We start from the raw sequence: 20,692 nt of genomic DNA, 5'->3' as shown, positions 1-20,692 counted from the left end.
GTGGCTCTCTTTTCTTAAGTAGTAGAAGCCAGAACGATGTCCTCGGCGGTAAGTCTTCATCTGAGACGAATTTATTGTCAGGAATGCCACAGAGAAGTGTGATGGGACTGCTCTTATTCTCTAGATAAATAAATGATCTGGGGTGAGCAGCAGTCTGCGGCTGCTTGCTGATGACGCTGTGGTGTACGAGACGATGTCGTCGTTGAGTATCTGTAAGCTGATACAACATGACTTAGACAAAATTTCTACTTGTTGTAAAGAATGGGGGCTTGCTCTAAATGTTGAAAAATGTAGGTTAATGCAGATGAGTAGGAACAATAAAACTGTAATGTTCGAATATAGTATTAGCAGCGTGCTGCTTGACGATTAAATATCTAGGAGGAACGTTGCAAAGCGATAAATGGAACGACATGGAAGGCTTAAAGCAGGGAAGGCGAATAGTCAACTTCGATTTATTGGGAGAATTTTAGTTAAGTGTAGCTCATGTGTAAATGATATAGGAACTAGTGTGACCTATTCTTGAGTACTGCTCGAGTGTTTGGGATTCGCACCAGGTCGGGTTGGAGGAACTCATGGAAGCAATTCACAGGCGGGCTGTTAGATTTGTTACCGGTGGGTTTAAACACGAGATGCTTCGGAAACTCAAATGGGAATCCCTGGAGGCAAGGCGACGTTCTTTTCGAGTAACACTATTGATGAAATTTAGAAAATCGGCATCTGAAACTGACTGCACAACAGTTGTGCTGCCGCCAACGTACATTTCGCCACCGGCCGGAATGGCCGAGCGGTTCTAGGCGCTACAGTCTGGAACCGCGCGACCGCTACGGTCGCAGGTTCGAATCCTGCCTCGGGTATGGATGTTTGTGATGTCCTTAGGTTAGTTAGGTTTAATTAGTTCTAAGTTCTAGGGGACTGATGACCTCAGCAGTTAAGTCCCATAGTGCTCAGAGCCATTTGAACCATTTTACATTTCGCGCAAGGACCACGAAGATAAGGTAAGATAAATTAGGATTCGTACGGAGGCATATAGACGGTCGTTTTTCCCTCACTCTGTTTGCTAGTGGAACAGGAAATGACTAGTAGCCACGCACCATACGATGGTTTGCGGATTATGTATGTGGATGTGAATGTAGATAATGTCTTTGTCGTCTGGAGCAAGAGCTACGTAACACGAGAGGATCACTGTCTTGAACGACAATGACAGCTTGCCGGTACAATTTTGAGGCACCTATTGCTCTTCCAACAGCGTCAAAATTGACATCATCGTCCACAATATTTGTTTCAGTACCAAAACAGCCTCCTTCTTGTACAAATTATGTAACAAATTTTCTTTATAGTTGAGATTATAAGAAAGACGGTCTGAGATTCAATACATTTTGTCTAGTCAATAACGACAATTTCTAGTGATGTCCGCTTCCTCGATTGCCTCTGATTTTCAACAGGCTTTGTATTCAAAGAACTTTATAAATATCCGCCAGATACAACTTCAACATTTTGTAATTAGAGTTCTACAAATGAACAATATTGTGCAAAAAGTTGGAAAGACGGAATGAATTTACTTTTGGCGGGGGTGAAAAAGGGGGGACATGCCCTCCCCTATTCCTGGAGGGAGGGGGCGAACTCTTGTGGGCGAAGGGGGGGGGGGCTCACTTTTCTGTTTCTTACTACTACATCCCGTACGAGTATTTTCCTGAAGTTTCGAAACTTTATAAATTATTTCCCACATATGGTGTCTTTGTGACTAATTTGCCTTGGTTAGTTACTATAATGCCAGGTTTCTGAAATGCAAGGGTCAAAACCGTAACTTATTATTTCTTATTTCATTCATAAAGTCAAATGCTACAGCATTTTGTTGAATAATACGATTTTACTTCTTGTAGACATCTGGGCGTACTAATAACCTACGGTACCTTTACTCTGTAATGAAGTTGTCAACAATCCATCATAGTTTAAAAAAAGCCGCTACGTTTCATCAATTCGAAAAGGAAAATGGGCTACATTGTCTGTTACTTTATCATGGAATAGTGAGCCAGACATAAAGTGCACAGCGTTAAAAATCGTCAATTCATCTGATAAATGAGGAAAATAAATTTATATTTGTAAAAAATCAGAAGGAAGATATCACATTCCGTCTTATATGAAAGTTTATTAGACGGGATGACGAAGTCTTCGAAATAATATGTTGGAACTTTAAATAAATTTTCCTCACGTGTCAGATAAATGGTCGATTTTTAAGGCTGTTTACTTCATGTATTTCTTCGCTATCCCAAGATTAAGTAATAGAAAATGTAGCTTAGTTTTGATTTTCGTACTTATGAAAAGTAGGGTTTTTCATTAATAAACTTTCAGATGAAACTTAAGTTAATCATAATCATGGCATAAATAAGCCTAAGGCATGTACGCTAGTGTGTTATTTTTAGTTTGGGATAATTGCGTTACCATGCATATCTATGTTTCGCAATGCATTCGCCACAAATATAATTTTTGACGATTACGAAGTGCAGTATACATATGCAAGCAGTTACTGACTAAAATAAATAGAGCGTAAGCTTATTATTGCTATTTACGCGTTTGGGGAACCTAACGACGAAAATCAATTATTCTTTACTCTTTTACGTTGGCATTAACTGCAGACCTTTACTGTTATATGCAAGATATGCACTGGCCGATAATAAATATGGAACGACGTTAATCTGCTATTCTTGGCTGACCATTTGCTTCAAAGTGATGACAAATCAGTTTTGAACAGAGTTCTCGAATCTTGCAGTGTTTAAAAGCTTGAAAATAAATTTATTCTCCAAAAAAAGAGAGGAAAAGTGCGGTAAGCTTTTTATAGATCCACAATTGCTCCCCGTAAATCTAGGCTAAATTTCGGATTATGAAATCGTGCAATTATTTGTATTTCTGGATGTAGAAAGACAATTTTCTGATGATCTGAAAAACGATTCCCCCACCCCCACCAAAAAATGCCAAATATATTAAAAAACTGCTATATCCCATTAGTCTGTCCCCTATTACAAAAACAGTACCGGTATGCTAACAAGCGAGTAATCCAACCGGTAACCTGCCTATGGGCGGATTATGAGTTTGCACTTATTGGTAAAGGATATGTTCAGTCAACAAATTTACCTGAAAGAGAAACATCCGCTATTTTGGCTGCAGCTGTGCGTGAATGCCGTAACCACGGCGACGGTATGTCATCCTAAAAGTAGAAGTTGCCTACCAGAACAACAAAAATTTGTTCAATCACTATTGCAAAATGATGAAATGCCGGTGTTAACATCGTCTGCAATCAATAATAGCTATGAACAGTGTAGTTATTAAATAACTATGACGCATTAATTTTCTTCTAGCGAGCTGATCCGTGATTAAAATCCAAGTACTATAATATTTATGACAACTGATACCGCTTAAAAGGCTCCAACGCTCCATTTCATGACATACGAGTACTTGCCATGCCTTAATCTGTCTTATTCTCCTTTGTGTCATGTAGAGATATTACGCAAAGAATAAAGGTATGCGTCTCACTCTCCCGTATCGTTTAGACTACAAACAGAAGGAACAGAATATGTTTAAAAATCCTTTTTTGGTAGATATGTGCACTGTAGTACAGAATCTTCATTAACAATAATTCTTTTTATAATTGTTTTCAGTTGTCAACTGCGAATCTTCACCGAAAAATGTCAGATAATAATCTAACGACGTAGCTGTGTATTGGATTACGACAAAATAAATCGCAATAAATAATGGGAAAGTGCAAAGGGATTTCATTGCTAGCTTCGCAAGTAACGGGTATCTGAGGTTTATGAACCAGCAGATGCGCAAAGGAGACCAACTCTACAAATAATCATTGCAGGCACGTAGAAAATATGATTACGTACTCGGCGTGGAGTCTACTAAGCGCAAAAGCCGCGCTAACATCGATAGCCCAAAAAATTACGGCTCACAATTTGACTCTAGTGCGCCTCACTGCCAGCAGAGGCCAGACACGTCAGCATATGAGAGACATCTGGCGGTACGCACCGAAAAGTCTTCAAGGAATAGTCTGGCGGCAAATTAAAAACTGGGTTCGTCTGAAATGGCATCAACATGGTGCTTACGATATAAAACACTGGTAATTATGAAACAGAAAATAATTCCACATATGGGTTGTATAACGTACTTAATGTTTCAAATAACTTAAGTAGCATTTTCGTCAAATTAAAAAAAAACCAGCTGATCAAAAACGTATATTTATTGAGAGTTTCTCGCCTTATAATAAATACTACAGCATGCAACATTATTAAGAATCTTAGTGAGTCACTTACCATTTGTGAATCGTTTCATTCGTCTTCCTCGTTCTGGTAACTCCAGGATGAATCTTCGATCTTTTCTGCAGCTGAACGCCATACGGAATGGAATGGGATCGTTACTAAAGTAACCATCCGCTTTCATTCTCCAGTTATGGACGTGTTTTACGCGTCCACGACGAATGCTAAATTCGCAACTTCGAGTATTCGTCTTCGGTGATAAACGATACGTGACGACACTCGTAAAGCAGTAGTCTATGAACGAAAATCATGCATCCTATATCCCTTCTTTTCCATCCGTTGAACAAGCAACGTAGTAAACAAAAACGCTTCCACAAGAGAAGCATTTTGTAATTAATAACTTCACGCAGAATCACGCCCACTGTTACCTGAAATGTCGGCTGTCAACCCTGCGCATTAGTAGGACCGCAAAGTAAAACGATGTAAAGAAGTGTGCTTGGCAATAAAATATTCGATGCAAAACAATTACATCTTGTATCTTCTGCAACCTATTAGCTCTTATTATTTACCGTTCCCAACAAAAATGTCAATAAAAACACAACCTTAACCTCAACGCACGTCAAAACAACAGGTGCCATACTTATTTTGAAGGGCAGTTTAAATTGCTGCAACAGAGGTTGTGCCGTAGAAAGGGCAAATCACAATTAAGAAAGTGTTATAGATAATCATACCTCTCGAGCAGCGGTGGACAGAGTAACGTACACAAATACAAGTTCATGAAAATAATAAACACTGACAACAAACACTACCAAAACGTGGGCGCTATCGATTATTCAAACATGTATTTGCAGGGTGACCACCATTCAGTAACTAAAAGCAGCTGCCTAGTATTTCGGATTAGGACGCGCGGTTCGTACATCATTTCATATGGACCTTCTAAGGTATAATCTATGATTTCACATCCATAACTGTTTTACACGCGTTCAGATTATGTATACTAAATAGCAGTAAAATAACTATCGCTAAGAAACATGATTTTTCCCTTCAAATTCTGATACTATCATTCCATAAAATGTGTGAAGATTACCCATTTTGTAGATAGTAGTGACTATGAATACTTGTAGAATCCAAGTCGACTTTCCTTTTGATCAATACTTACTAAATTTCCTTTAGGACTAAAATTAAACGTTATTTTTACGGTATAGATTTAGATGCTTCTCATTGATTTCATTCTTCCTAATTGAGGTAGTGCGCTGTTTTCCTTTAAAATACGAGTAGTCATTCTCGACGAATCAATTTCTTTCCTGCGCACCTTGCGGCGACACGGTTGCCATCTAGCGGTCAGATACAGACCTACTTATACTACTACTGCGGTGCGCTCTCCTCAAAGCTCACAGCGTCTGTATGCTTCTCTGCGTGTTGTAGTATCTTTGGCTCGTCTGCGCAGTCGCATGTGTTGGTAGGGGAGTTTGCCGCTCAGCAACGTGCCGGAACAGCAGACAGCACTCAAAAATGAAGAAAATACTAGTATTTCTGACTGTGATTCTTGTGTCCGAGAGGTCCGATTGTTGGGGTAAGCTAAGAACAATTATTTTTTGTTGTATAATGGTCTGTTTTCTTTTTCTTCATTAATAAACACGGAGTAATGTAGAAAGTGGGTTCTGCCATCGCAGCTCTTGCCGTCGTCACGTAGGCCCAATGACTCCGATAAATTATGTAACTGAGCACACGCTGCTTGTCATCGCCGGCCGGCAATTAAGTTGTAAAGCACAGATTGAATAATCAGTATTTGTGCAGCCTGACAAAAATAATTTTTGTGATCATAATTCATTTTATAGGAATAAAATCTTGCATACGAAGTAACATATCGCATCGTTCGGGAAGATTCATAGTGTGCCGGACGATTTTGCCTACATTATAACGGTTAAATGTTGTGGAAATTAGGTAATCTCCACGAACCACCGCTCTGTTATTTATAAATTAATTGGGACGTGCTGTAAATCCTCAGGTAACATTTTCGTGTAAATTTTTTTCTTGTAAATCTTAACTCTAGCGGACAATAGTACCTTGATTCCGTTTGTACGTAACTGTTGTAGTATATTCACTCGGTAAATTAAAAGAACTATATTCGTTAACGCAGGTGCAATGAAAAAATTGCAGTGTTATTTCATTTCTGGAACAGAGCAGTAATGTGCTGGTTTGTCCATAATGTAACCTTGGATAAACTTCCTTTTTGTAGTAAATACATGTAGCAGTTATAGCTTTGTTGTTCATGTGCTGCCTCATACAGTGCATATGACATATCTTAATTCAGCTTTCAGAAATAACAGCTGAAGTTAACCATTGGCGCACGTTCACATACATTCAGCTCTTCACTATATTTCTAGAAATGATCGTGGTTACAGTGTAAATGGTTGATACGTGTACAACAGTTTGAAACTGAAACAATTCTGACTTAACAAATACGGGGATAATCTTTTAATACTTACCTAGACTGCATACTGTGCATATGGTAACAGCTCTTTACTCGTCAATTCGACAACTTTTGAATCTATTTATTTGGCTAAAACTTTTGCTCCTGTGCCTATAAATAGCCAATGAATGTATGAGCTGACAAATTTTTATTAACATATTATTTATCCTACATGTGCGTGAGTACAGCGGAAATGGATGGTTGACATTCACATAAAACGACATTCTTCAATAAGTATTTGCAAGCGCACCTGTTGATTCATTTCCTTCCGCAAACGAGGTTTGCAGTTCACGGATAGTAGCGGAATTGTCGTTGTATTTGTAGTTTCTTTGTAAAAATGAAATTTCTCACATTCTTGCTATTTTTTTTTTTTTTTTTTCAGTCTATGTCATCCATCAAAACCCTCAAATCTGATACATTTCATGTAGTTTCCCTTGCAAGGTTACATGTTTAGAGTGAACTATTTTGCGCTCTTTATTTAATCATCCCATTGTTAAACACGTTGGATTTTTTTTTTAATTTCATTCGGACGGGATCCTCTAGCGACTGTAGTTCTGCCATGTGAATAGTTTTTGAACTTAAACTGAATTTATTTGCCATTATAGTAAACAAAACACAACATCTCTTCAGTGCCCTCGAATGGTTTTATACATGTACAACGATAGGGGAGTCAGCAATTAGGAAAACTGCGGTGACTGCTTAAGTAATAGGATCGTAGACCTTTTTGAAGCGTTGCGCACAGTTACCCATTTCATCCCATTGCATTTCTCTCTCAAATAAACAGTACCTGGAACTCCTATTATTTTCAGAAGCAATGAAACCTTCAAAAGCCATATTTTTGTATATTGCATAAACCACAACAAGTTGCCTGGCAGTGGGCGCTTCAGCTGTACACTGGGTCTCCCCTTCCGTGTGCAAAATGATCATGGAAGTAATGTATCCTGTAATTAACTGTCTCCGAAGTTTATAAATAGACTTACTCGGAATGGCCACATTTTTTTTTTTTTTCTTGGGGAAAAAGTCTTGGGGTACGGGTTTTCACCACTTCTGCTTCGCCATCTTCAGGGAAAGAGTATCTGTTGCTCTTCATCGTTTACACTCATTGTACTTCCAAGCGTAATTTGGTATAGTTGCAGCCCCCATCCCCCCCCCCCCTCCCAATCCCTGCAGTAGTGCCAGATATTTTGTAGAAGCGTTTTATAAACCACGTCTTTCTTCTGTGAATTGTAGTTTCCTACTATCACTCTTCCATTTACGTTACCCACGACTACATCTTTATGATTAAGGGGCTGCTATTACATACACTGATAATCGATGTAGTGTCTACACACCTTTTTTTTTACTTCCTTCATGGGGTGCACATTGATATTTTTGTTTACAGTAAGATAGATATTGTAAAAATTGTTTCTGGAGTTAACTTTTGGGGCAGGGGAGGATGCTTAATGGTTTACAGTTTAAGAAGCAACGTTTTGCGTCTTCGCCGTGTTCCTTAGAGCGAGGCCATATCGGCTTGTATTTGGAGCGATCGTGGTCTTTCTTCCCAAATTGCCATTTCCTGTCGTTTCACCATTTTTTATACCATGCGGCGTTTCTGCCTCGTTTCGAAGGAATGAGTGGAAGGGACTCACTCCGTTCCTTCTCAACCTCAGTTTCGTAACAACAAATACCCATCTACGCCGATCCCTCAACCGACGATGCATTGAAAACTAACAACAAAAACAAATACCACGGACAGCAAGAGTAAACGTCAATGTGTGGTGCTTGCTCCTGGAGTCATGTTGCGGCGGCTGCTGCTGCTGCTGCTGCTGCTGCTGCGATCGAACTGCGCTTTCGCTGTTGCTTCGCTTTCACGAGATTTCCGTTCCCCGACTGAGGTATTGGCAAAATCACCTGGAATATCTTAAAACATCTCCTTTACGGTCGGGCTCCACCTAGAGGCGGAACATAACGATAGTGAAGACGCATTTTAACATCTTCCATCCATGCTTCTAGCCACGGGGCGTCTGTGACTACGATGATTGCATGTTCATTATATACTGAAGACCACACATGGCTTGACCCAGACAAAAGAAAAATCATACCTGTGTCTACGGCGGGTTTCGAATAGGTGTCTCTCAAGCCTATCTAAAAAGAAAATGAGCCCTCTGTAACGGCAAATCACTCGATTATCAGAATTGGAGACCACAGGTTCGTCAGAAGAAATCTACTAGTATTAAACATAGACCTTAATTTGAGGGAGAAATTTCTGAGTACGTTTGGAGCACAGCATTATATGGTAGTCAATCGTAGACTGTGGGAAAATTGCTAAACGAAGAGGATTGAAGCGTGTGTTTTCCACAAAATCGAAGAGGAATGTGTGGAACACACTGACAAGAATAATACACAAAACAATAGGAAATGTGTTAAATGAGATCGGAGAGTAACGTACATCTTACGACAGGCAGCTGTAGAGGGTAAAATGTAGGGTATATATATCCAACAAATAATTGCGGACGTTGAGTCGTAAGTGCCACTCAGAGATGAAGCAGTTGGCACCGGACAGGAATTCACGGCGGACTGCATAATACTCGCCAGAAGACTGGTGACACTAAAGAGCAAAAAAAAGTATGCGGAGTTCTGCATGCTGGCGATAAAAGTGAAGCATTTGCAGGTTTTGGCAACAGTTGGTTTTTGAAGCAGTTTTTTTTTTCTTCTCGTCGGTTATCAGGACCAATGGAAAATGTAATGCAGTGCTCGTTCTCGATTTTTCTGATGCGCTAATTTAACTCAGCGTCTTCTCAAACAGCTGGACATGGAGTTGCTCCGATGCATTCTCTCACATCGTACACAGTGACAGCTCCGCGATTTGCCGCTTCACATTGTTCAGGAGGATTTCGCGGCCGTACACGAGGGCCCGCCGGAGATAAAAAAAATTATGGGCCGAAGATTGTTTCTTGCGTATCTGAGAAGAGGAAATTACACATCGGCTTTAAAATAGATGAAGTGGTGTTTGCTTTGATTTCCGTTTGACAAGAAACGTAGAAGACATTAAACGTGTTTGCATTTTGTTGATTACTAACAAGTCGAAAGGATACTGATCTCATTCTAAACTATGAAATCTGTGAGAGAGTTTTTCAGATTGTTAGCGATAGTTACGAAGTTCTCTGCAACTACTGAAGCGCGTTAGTGAAGTAGAGCCATCTCTATTCCATGTGAGTCTTGTTGTGTCTGCATCAATAATCTGCGAGCCAACTGACGGAATGTGGCGGGGAGTGCTTCTGGTGCTATTATCTGTGTCTCCCTTTCCTGTTACATTCGCGTGTGGCTAATGGAAAAAAATGATTCTTAGTAAGCTTCTGTGTTAGCTCTAATTTGTCGGATTTTCTAGTTGTGGTTATTTCACGAGATACATGTGGGAGTAAGTAATATGTTGCACGACTCTTGCTGGAAAGTACTCTCTCGGAATTTCAGCAGCAACACTCCGTGATGCACAACGCCTCTTTGTAGCCACTGGTTTTCTGTGTGTGTGTGTGTGTGTGTGTGTGTGTGTGTGTGTGTGTGTGTGTGTGTCAACCCTGCCTGGTAAGGGTCCCTTTTAAGATGCAAGTGCTGTTAATCTTATAAGAAACAAGAAATGTCTACAATAACAATCGTCACATGAGATGTATTCGCAGTTGCGAATATGGACAGCCATCAGCTCTGCCATGGAATGACAGTGAAAATTTGTGCCGAACCAGGACTTGAACCCGGATTTCCCGTTTATCGCGAGAGGTCGCCTTACCATAAGGCTATCCGAGCACGCCTCACGGCCAGACCCCAAACTTCCATATGTCGTCAATCATTTGTCATGCATCCGTTATGTATATTCCCGTACAGGGAAGACATTTTATTTGAAAGTCGTTTGTCGGCGGATAAATAAGATTTTGCAATGCAGGCATTGCAGTATCGTATATAACAATCTGTTTTTCACGGATAATGTACCAGCATCTAATGCTACTTCTACCGTTTATAAATCCTTTCCACCATGCATCACCGTTTACGAAAGTTGGTACCGAAAGCGATTCTGAACGCACTCATGCTATCGACCTCTGCTCCCACTCCTCTTCAAGTACACCGTTTGCGTACTTCCCTTCAGCATTTCAAGAGATGTATAGATATTTCCACCCTGACAAGAGACCTGGAATTAATCATCTCTTCGAGAGCGCAAGTGCTTCAGCGTATGCGTTGTGTGGTTGAAGCAGCTTGGGACAGGTAATAACGTAATCTTTCAGCCATCGTTACGCTCGAGTATCCCACTGACATAGTGACACGCTTTTTACTTTGTCGTACTGTGTGAGTAATGGGAGTTAAGGAAACGTAATGACTACAGAGACTGGTTTAGCCTTTCCGATTATGCCCTTTACGATATGAAGCCGGAAGACCAGCTAGTTTGTAAATTTCAGGTGACGGTACTAGATATGTTCACTATTGCGCCCAACGATTTTAGTTCCTTTTGCGTCATCTCAGCCCAAGTCTTCATTTTATCTGGACTGCTGGGTTACAGTATATCATCTCCTTTTCCCTTGTGTGGTGAAGCTGACTCCTGCACGTGGTGCCCCTGCATAGGTACTGGACTAGATTCTCCAGTACTGAACTGAACGTCAGCATTCCAAAAGCATTGCATTATAGGTTTCACTATGAATGGAAACCAAAGGTCTTTATCAAGACCTCACCTTGTGATCGTATCAATCAACATAGAAGGATTGTCTGTTGCCAAAGAAGAACTCCTGCAACATATTGCCAAGGAACCTAGGTGTGATATTTTATGTATACAAGAAACCCATCGAGATGACACCATGAGAAGACCAAAAATCCTTGGGATGAAACTGGCAGTTGAGCGACCCCATAGACAATATGGCAGTGCTATCTTTGTGAGGAACGATATAGCTGTTCTCTCTACCTCACTTACAGAATTCAACAATATTGAAATACTGTCTGTAGAACTGAATGGTTGTATTGTGTCGTCAATTTACAAACCCCCAGGAGCAGATTTCCAATTTTCACCTACAGACAACTACACCAATCAACAAGCTCACTTTATTGTTGGAGATTTCAATAGTCATAGCAGTGTTTGGGGTTATGTTGAGGACGACAGTAATGGTGAAGCAGTTTTGACTTGGGCTGATACCAACCATCTTAATCTTGTCCATGATAATAAACTCCCACCATCTTTTAACAGTGGGCGTTGGAAACGTGGGTATAACCCCGACTTAATTTTTGTTAGCGAGAACATAGCTCACCAATGCAGAAAAACTGTTCTAAATCCGATACCAAATACTCAACACCGCCCCATAGGCTGCCAAGTGTTTGCAGCCATTACTCCTAGAATCACATCATTCCGAAGGCGATACAATTTCAAGAAAGCAGACTGGCAGAAGTTTGCTGACCTCCTTGACTCAGAAGTTTCACGCATAGAACCCTCAGTTTCCAACTATGATGAGTTTGTAGAAGCCGTGAAAAGATGCTCAAGACTCTCAACTCCCAGAGGCTGTCGAGTTAACTACATACCTGGCTTGACAGAAGAATCCGTGAAGCATCTACATAACTATATCCAACTTTTCAATGATAATCCTTACAGCATTGAAACCTTAACTGCTGGCCAAAATTTATCCTCAGCCTTAGCCAAATCCAAAAAAGAACGATGGATAGAGTTACTCGAGAACCTTGATATGTCTAAAAGCAGTCAGAAAGCCTGGCAGTTGCTGCGACGCCTGAACAACGACCCTGTCCACAATCATGGCCATGCAAACATTGCACCAGATCAAATTGCTCATCATCTAGTTCAGAATGGAAGGGTCAATTGTTCTAAAGATAGAACAAAACTCAAAAGAGAACCTGAATGTGAAAACAACCATCTATCAAATGACTTCATCTTACAAGAACTCAGAACCGCAATTCAGAAATGCAAAAATGGTAAAGCGCCTGGTCTAGACGACCTAATGATTGAGCAAATTAAACATTTTGGTCCCATCACGGAAAGATGGCTTCTGCAATTCTATAATGGTTGTCTGAAGCGGAAACAGATCCCTGCCATCTGGAGGAAAACTAAAGTTATTCCCTTACTAAAACCTGGAAAGGGTGCAGCTGATTCCAAGAACTACCGACCGATTTCGCTCCTTTGCCATTTGTATAAAATCTATGAAAGAATGTTGCTAAATAGACTCACTCCCATTGTTGAAAAACAACTCATACCTCAACAAGCAGGTTTCCGACCTGGAAAGAATTGTACAGCACAAGTCCTTAATCTGACTGAACATATTGAAGAGGGATATGAAAAAGGATACATTTCCGGGGCTGTCTTCGTGGATCTCACAGCAGCATATGACACCATTCAACATCGACAATTATTGCACAAAGTCTACTACATCACTAGAGACATTAATTTCACCAGAACTGTGCAGACACTTTTGGAAAACCGGCGATTCTATGTGGAGTTCCAAGGAAGAAAGAGTAGATGGAGAAGTCAAAGGAATGGCTTGCCTCAGGGTAGTGTCCTTTCCCCCATATTGTTCAACATATTTACAAATGACCAGCCTCAACCTTCTCTTACAAAGAGTTTCATCTATGCAGATGATCTTGCCTTAGTCACACAAGCCAGAGATTTTGACACAGTAGAAAACCAGCTTACTGTTGCTCTCAAGGACCTATCTGAGTACTACAGAGTCAATAACTTAAGACCGAACCCTGCTAAAACTCAAGTTTGTGCTTTCCACCTACGCAATCGAGAGGCCTATAGAAAACTTACAGTGGTTTGGGAAGATCAAGAGCTTGAACATTGTTTCTACCCCAAATATCTGGGTGTCACCTTAGATCGAACGTTGACCTACAGAAAACACTGCACTAACACTAAGCAGAAAGTTGCTGCTCGTAACAACATCCTGCGGAAGCTCACTGGCAGCGTTTGGGGTGCAGATCCCAAACTACTAAGAACATCAGCCTTGGCCTTGTGCTATTCCGCAGCTGAATACGCATGTCCTGTATGGTACAAGTCATCTCATGCAAAGCAGGTTGATGTGGCCCTGAACGAAACCTGCAGGACAGTAACGGGATGCCTCAAAGCTACACCTATTGATAAACTCCATAAACTAGCAGGTATTGCTCCTCCAGACATAAGGCGTGAAGTCGCAGCCAAACTTGAGAGACATAAAGCAGATCATAACACCGATCACCTGCTACATGGATACCAGCCACCAATTAGTAGACTCAAATCTAGGAGGAGCTTCATGAGAACTACTACACCCCTCACCGGTCGGACTGGAGCAGCCAGACTATCTCAGTGGACAGCAAAATCTGACAGTAATGATTGGATGACTCCTTCTGAGACCCTTCCTCCTGGTGGAAATCAAGTCTGGACAGTGTGGAAGTCTCTAAATCGGCTCAGGAGTGGCGTCGGACGAACTAAGGACAATCTGTTTAAATGGGGCTTCATGAAGGAATCTTCCACCTTGTGTGACTGCGGAGAAGAACAGACAACCAAACATTTAATTAACTGTCCTAGATGTCCTGTATCATGTTCCACACAAGAGCTTGTTGATGTTTCAGACAATGCTGCTGCCGTTGCACAATTTTGGGCTAATACCGTTTAGTTTGTTCTTTTATGATTTGACCTGATTTGTTATATTGTATATATTGTAAATATTGTTGTAATGTTTTTGACTCGAAATAATAATAAGCCTTTCCGATTATGCCCTTTACGATATGAAGCCGGAAGACCAGCTAGTTTGTAAATTTCAGGTGACGGTACTAGATATGTTCACTATTGCGCCCAACGATTTTAGTTCCTTTTGCGTCATCTCAGCCCAAGTCTTCATTTTATCTGGACTGCTGGGTTACAGTATATCATCTCCTTTTCCCTTGTGTGACCAAGCTCTGCTACCGTATATAGTCATACGGAACGAACATTCATAGTAACTAAGTTGAAGTGTAAAGCTACTTGCTGACCAGACATACAATGAGCGTCAGAACTAAACTGATTGTGATCGAAGCTCTTTCCTTGTCCACGTTTGCTTCCTAATACGTAATAAGGAAATGTGGTTCTGCCTTGAGCAAACTAAATTTTTCTTCTTTTATAGTCATACATGTTTTGGAGAAGTTACTCCATCTTCAGGGGTTTTTATGTACTATCTTATTATTACATATTGGTGTTCACAAGTCTGTTTGCATTTGCAGCTCAGCCATAATTATTTCCTTCCAGTATGTAATTTTTTTGTAGCTCTCGCGTTTTCGTGCTTCTACGGGATGTTTTAATGGAGCTTCCTCACACACACACACACACACACACACACACACACACACACACACACACGCGGTTTCGATGTTTGTGTCGAAAGCTGCACTCAGACAGCCTGCAGAAGCACGAAAGAGCGAGATATGCAAAAAACGACATACTGGAAGGCATTAATTATAGCTGTGCTGCAAATGCCAGAGTTGTGAACACCGATATGTAATAAGATAACTAAAATCCACCGAAGATGAAGAAACTTCTCCGAAACAAGTAAGGGTAGTGGAACTGGAGAAAAAAAAAATGTTTGCTCAAGCCAGAACCACATTCCCTTGTTACTGTGCGATATTTATCCTTTGCATTTATTCTGTGGTTAAATCTAGATATACGGATATCAGATTGATTTTGTTTGTGATGGAGATAAGTTTGAGTTGACTTCTGTCAGGAGAGGTATGATTTCTGTACTAAGTTGTATCTTAAATTGTGGAAAGAAATAAAAAGGCGAAGAAAGAATTACGCCAAAGTTGTCTATGGAATTATTGCAGTTCAGGAATTGAAAGACCAATAAATACCTTCATCGCTTCATTGCTGGTGAGACTGAATTTCAGTTCTACGCATACTCATTTCACAAATTAGTCATAAAGGTTTCAGATCGATGCATGGTCGTGATAGGCAGACGCCATTTCATTGGACGAGCCTGCAGTAAACGGTCAGCTGTCGCCGCTACGAGAACCACTACCCCCATATAGGGGCACACAAAATGGCTAAAAAGAAAATTATCACTGGAATAATTTTATAATATTCCTTTCAATTTCATTCCACATAGGTTGTCTAACAAACCTGATGGCGGTACCTTGTTAAACCGCTGAACCTTAATCGACAGCTTCGAAAACAATTGACACAAATGTGCAAAAGTTCGCTAACCTTTAATTTCAGCCAGTACAAACACATTAAAACCGCTTGGTACTTTTTAATTAAACTGAAGAGATTTTTCAGAGCAATTCCGCGGAAAACTTCACTATTACAAAGGTTATTTCTCGGCAGTATGCGAACAGAATAGTCCAGTGAGCACGGAATATGGACTTGGCGTAAACTAAATAACGCCGAAAGTAATGAGGAGTAGCAGAAATGAGAATAGCGATACACTTAACATCAAAACTAGGGGCCACAGGCTCCCAACAAGAAGATTGTAGATATCAAACATAAGGGTGTAGTCCAACGGCCGTAACTAATGTTCTCTTTTCCTGTACATCGAGAAAAGGAACGTTAATTTATCTAGAGATTTACAGCAGTTGGCCTAATTACTATAAGGGCAGTGTAAGTAGGACATCAAGAACATACGTCTGAGCGAAGCAAATCCGGAGAATTATATTTGTGACGAATGGAAAGAAATTCTAAATTGTTTTCTGTGGATTTGCAATTCTATCCATTGATTTCAAAGAAATACTTCTGAAGCTCCCGAAGAGAAGTAAAAAACCGCTCTATTAACAAAGATATTATTCTCTCTCTCTCTCTCTCTCTCTCTCTCTCTCTCTCTCTTTTTCCCCTCCCCCTCCCCTGTGGCCCGACCCAGCACCGCCACCCCCGACGCAGGTTTTCAGTAACTATGCTACACCGCTGAAGGCGAATGGTGGGATTGTACCTTTGAAATGGAAACGGCCGATTTTCTTGTCCATCCATTCCAAATAGGAGCTTGCGCCCCGTCTCGAATGAGCTCATCACCGACGGATGCGACCAACCCTTCCAGACAATGTAAACACTGCTTACTGACCTGATTAGCAACCAGAAAATTTTAGTGCTTGAACTCGTCTCGAACTCCTTCATACGCACACAGGTTGACACACCTATAAATGGCACGTGGCTTTCACCTCTTCTCGTGGTTGTAGAAAATCCCATTTTCATAGGCCTAATCGTCCAGATTCCACGTTAAACTGTTATCACTCTAACAGGATAGCTCAACCAGTCTTCACGTCTGAAGAAGGAAAGAGCGTAGAACTTCGAATACAACCGTACCTACCACTGTAGTTTCAAAGTTAAGAAAGAATTGTTGCCATTTTATTTGTTTATTTTCTGACGGCATAACCCGGCTACTGTAGTCATTCTCAGTTGCCGGTCATACACCTATTTACCTGTCCTTCAAGCAGTAACTGTTCGCCCAGACGCACGTTGGAACAAAGGTGACGGCAAGATAGGGCGACATAGCGAGTGGTCGTCTTGAAACATACGGCGGGTTTCTGCACAGTAACAAGAGTTGAGGCTGGTCAGCACACTAGCGCGCCTGCACCACTTTGCGTTCCAGACGCAGATTACTGCGCGCGTGTCACGTACTTTGGCAAAGTGAAGCACCTCTCTGGGCATTCAGTGTAGTTCGTTGTCGGCCTTCAAGAATCCGAAACTCTCGGTCTTACGATGCTCCAATTCCACTCTACTCTAGAGGAAAAAAACTTGTTTATCCTCGCTAGCAAGATATTAGTTGTAGCCTTGAATTACACACACACACACACAGCACGGTAATCAAGAAATTTTTGTTTCTCTTCACAGCCGAAGCAATAACCGCCGGACTGCACGTCAGCTCAGCACAAAATTACGGCCACACGATGCATCTGAGTTATTGTCCGTAGCTCAAATTAGCTTAAGGAATTCTGTATTTTATCATTATCTGGATCGTGTCCAAAAGCCACAAATGTGAAGTGGGCGTTATTGGTAGAGCGAGCACCTTCACTACTTTAGAGTATTTTCCCCCAAATATTGAAATTTTTTTGTAACAACTGTATCTTACTGCTTCGTGGACTGCGTTGTACTATCTAAATTGTATCGTATTTGCAAGATACACAGAAGGTCCCTTATCAGTTTGAGAACACAATGAAATAGGAAATTGTTTCCTACTGAGCGCATTAGTAATTCTGCCGCTTTCAGATGAAGTGATCAACAGCGTCATCGTCATATCAAAGCTGCAGGCGTTTTGCAGTCGTATAAAGAAACATTTAAACGTAAATATTAATTACGAATGATCGCTGCGGCTCCCGTTGAAGTAGTTGCGTTCAGGTACAATACACTGGCTGAAAACCGGTGTATTCCAGAAATGTTGTAAAATAGTGGTCTGCGATTGAGCTGCTAGGAGTTTTTTTCTCTTACTTCTGTTCACAAATTGGTATTTGGATTTCTGCGTCGACGCTAGAGAAGAGTTGCAGCATAGATTTGATAGTCGACGACGTCACAGCTGCTTCTCAAGCGAATATTTAATCACAAGACAGTATTACCAGTGTTGGAATGTAGAACAGGCAATTATGGTGAAACTGTCTCGTTTATCACGACGTTTGTTAGAACTGAGCGCAGCGACTGAATGAGTGGAACATGCAGCTCCACAAGCAAATATAGCAGCGTGAGCATTTGGAGGCATATCGCTGGCGTTCGTACGTATTGTAAGCATGACTCGGGGAATTTGAAGAGGTAGTCCACGTAGGTGAGAGCGCGGTGGAGGGGGAAGGTGAGGGCGTGTTCCACATCAGCGTATGCTATGCTGCGAGGTAACTAATAATCCGTCTGTGCAAAACAGCGCGTTTACTCACGGCATAGACCTGGTGAAATAACAATTGCGGTCCTTGCAACCAGTGCGGACACTCGCATGGTAAATGAGACCTGCTTTTCTAGAATAAAGAACTAGATAAATGGCACATAACTGCAGCAATAAAAATTCATCTTTTAATGGAAAAGTTGGTTTTTCAGTGCGTGTATATAGGCGCATGTGGGTTGAGTTTCTAAATTTCCTCTCGTCAGTTTGTTCTCGCTACCGACGTGACTGCATTAACGCTCACAAAAGGAAAACAGCATCTATTTTCTTTTTAGAATGAAAGCGCAGGAAGCAGTTAATAGTGCCTTAAACCGGGATTACTTTGCCACAATTTCTGCCTGCCTTTTTATATCTGGCAAAAAAGCGAAGGATAGTATTGTCTAAGACTTCCACCATGAATTAAGTTACTAAACAAAAACGTCATGTCTATTGCTGTGGTATCACAAAAACGTGGGCCACTGTTACCTGCACTGGGGACTACTTTAACTCACCCAGCCATTTCTTCATGAAAAAGTGATATTATAATGATGGGACGAAGTAAATTCGATCAATTTCTGTAGAATAGACATTCGGGAGCATAAGGAACAAATAAAACACTAAAGTTTAAAGGTAACGACTAGAAATATTTTACGTCATTCGGAAAGTGTTGTGGTGTATATAAAAATGTGGTACATTCCATCAACCGACTAATTTTCAAGTTACATGATACACTATTACGTGTTACACTATTTGCAAAGATAGTATATGTTAAGGATACTCTGCAGTAAGTATGTAGCCTTATTACACAAATTACTGAAGCTCTGTTACTTAACAGTAGGCTCGTTTTGTTGTGTTGGACTGATATTTCTTATCAACTCCTCTCAAGAACAAAATAGTTTAACTTTTTATTCGGACCATTAGCGTTTGGACTTCGTCTTTGCCATACAGTTCGCTTTAGCACCCTCATCTCTAACATCGTCTCGAATTCTGGAACATTCTTCTTAGTCCTATAAAACTGTAACGTATTGTCCAGCTGCTAATTTATCTTTCAACATTTTGTGGTGCTGGACAACATCAGTGTAGTACCAAGTCATCTACGTTTTGGGATTACTTTGGCCCGGGCCAAAGCGTAACTGATGTGGTTCTTCCAATCGGAAGTTATTGTGGCGTAATAGCTGTAAAAAATATTGATGATCAACATTCAGTCCAGTGTTTCGAACACAGCATTTTTTTGTAGGAACTCTAACCTTCTTGATCATTCTTCACTTAATGTAAATGCATACCGCCTTGGTTTACTTAATGTTAATGATTTCATTTTAGCGGAAAAAAATTACACTTTTTCCAGCTAGTGAGGGAAAGTTACGTACAAAGGGCCAAAGGAGCCCCAGTTTACGATATTGGGAATGTTAAATAACTATACTGATATGACATACGGCGTGCTGCCGGCTATGTTTTATCGTAAACATTGAGGGTGACACGATATTAGGTGGTCGAAGAATAACTGCTTAGAACCTAAACCAGGCGTCAGTGTAGGAAACGGGCAAGATTCCAGCCTGTCGCCGTGACCTTAGCGAGCGAATGGCTGACACTGCATTCGCGATCAGCAGGGCAGCCAACCGGCCGGCCTCGCCGCGATTGCCCAGCAGGTGGAGGCAGGGGCAGGTGTCCGCCACGCAGCAGCTTAAGAAGCGACCGAGTAAACACCTCCCACCACACCACCTCTTCCCCCCACTCCATCCGTTTCTCCCATCAGTGCCGTTCAACGCGCTCACACGCAGAGGCTTTGCAGCACATCTGCAAATGCAGATTCCACGTCGGTAAAACACTACCGCAGAGTGGATAAAATTGGAAACCACTGTTTAAGGAGATAACTGTGCGCTACCAATAACAAATTCAGTGGAAAGAATGTGTTCTGAGAATGCCAGAGACAAGTATATTGAAGCAAATAGCACTGCAGGAAGAGGCTCCGTAAAGTACCAAGGGCAGTGTGATGATACTGGCACACGGAGATCCGAACATAAACGTGGCAAAAGGAAAAAAAGACTGATTTAATCTTTCCTGATTTTTTATTTTTTTATTCTTTGGCCAGTAAAGCTAGCAGCTTCAGGTGATTTGTAACAGCGCCCAAACAGCACACAAGACTTTTAATAAAACAATGTCACGCTGCGACGCCATGTGTG

General features: G+C 41.0%; 1 protein-coding gene across 1 annotated transcript in view; it reads left to right on the top strand.

Annotated features, from left to right (window-relative positions):
- Positions 1–5,651: 5,651 nt before the first annotated feature.
- LOC126175421 (protein cueball) overlaps positions 5,652–20,692 on the top strand; it is a 161,075-nt gene continuing 146,034 nt past the window's right edge. The window contains exon 1 of the mRNA XM_049922220.1: positions 5,652–5,823. Within this exon, the coding sequence (XP_049778177.1) occupies positions 5,763–5,823 (61 nt within the window). The 5' untranslated portion in view covers positions 5,652–5,762. The remainder of the gene's footprint in view (positions 5,824–20,692) is intronic.

The sequence above is a fragment of the Schistocerca cancellata genome, chromosome 3 (assembly GCF_023864275.1).
Source record: "Schistocerca cancellata isolate TAMUIC-IGC-003103 chromosome 3, iqSchCanc2.1, whole genome shotgun sequence".
NCBI lineage: Eukaryota > Metazoa > Arthropoda > Insecta > Orthoptera > Acrididae > Schistocerca > Schistocerca cancellata.
The sequence above is the reverse complement of the archived record's forward strand: the minus strand, read 5'-3'. Positions and strand labels throughout refer to the sequence as shown.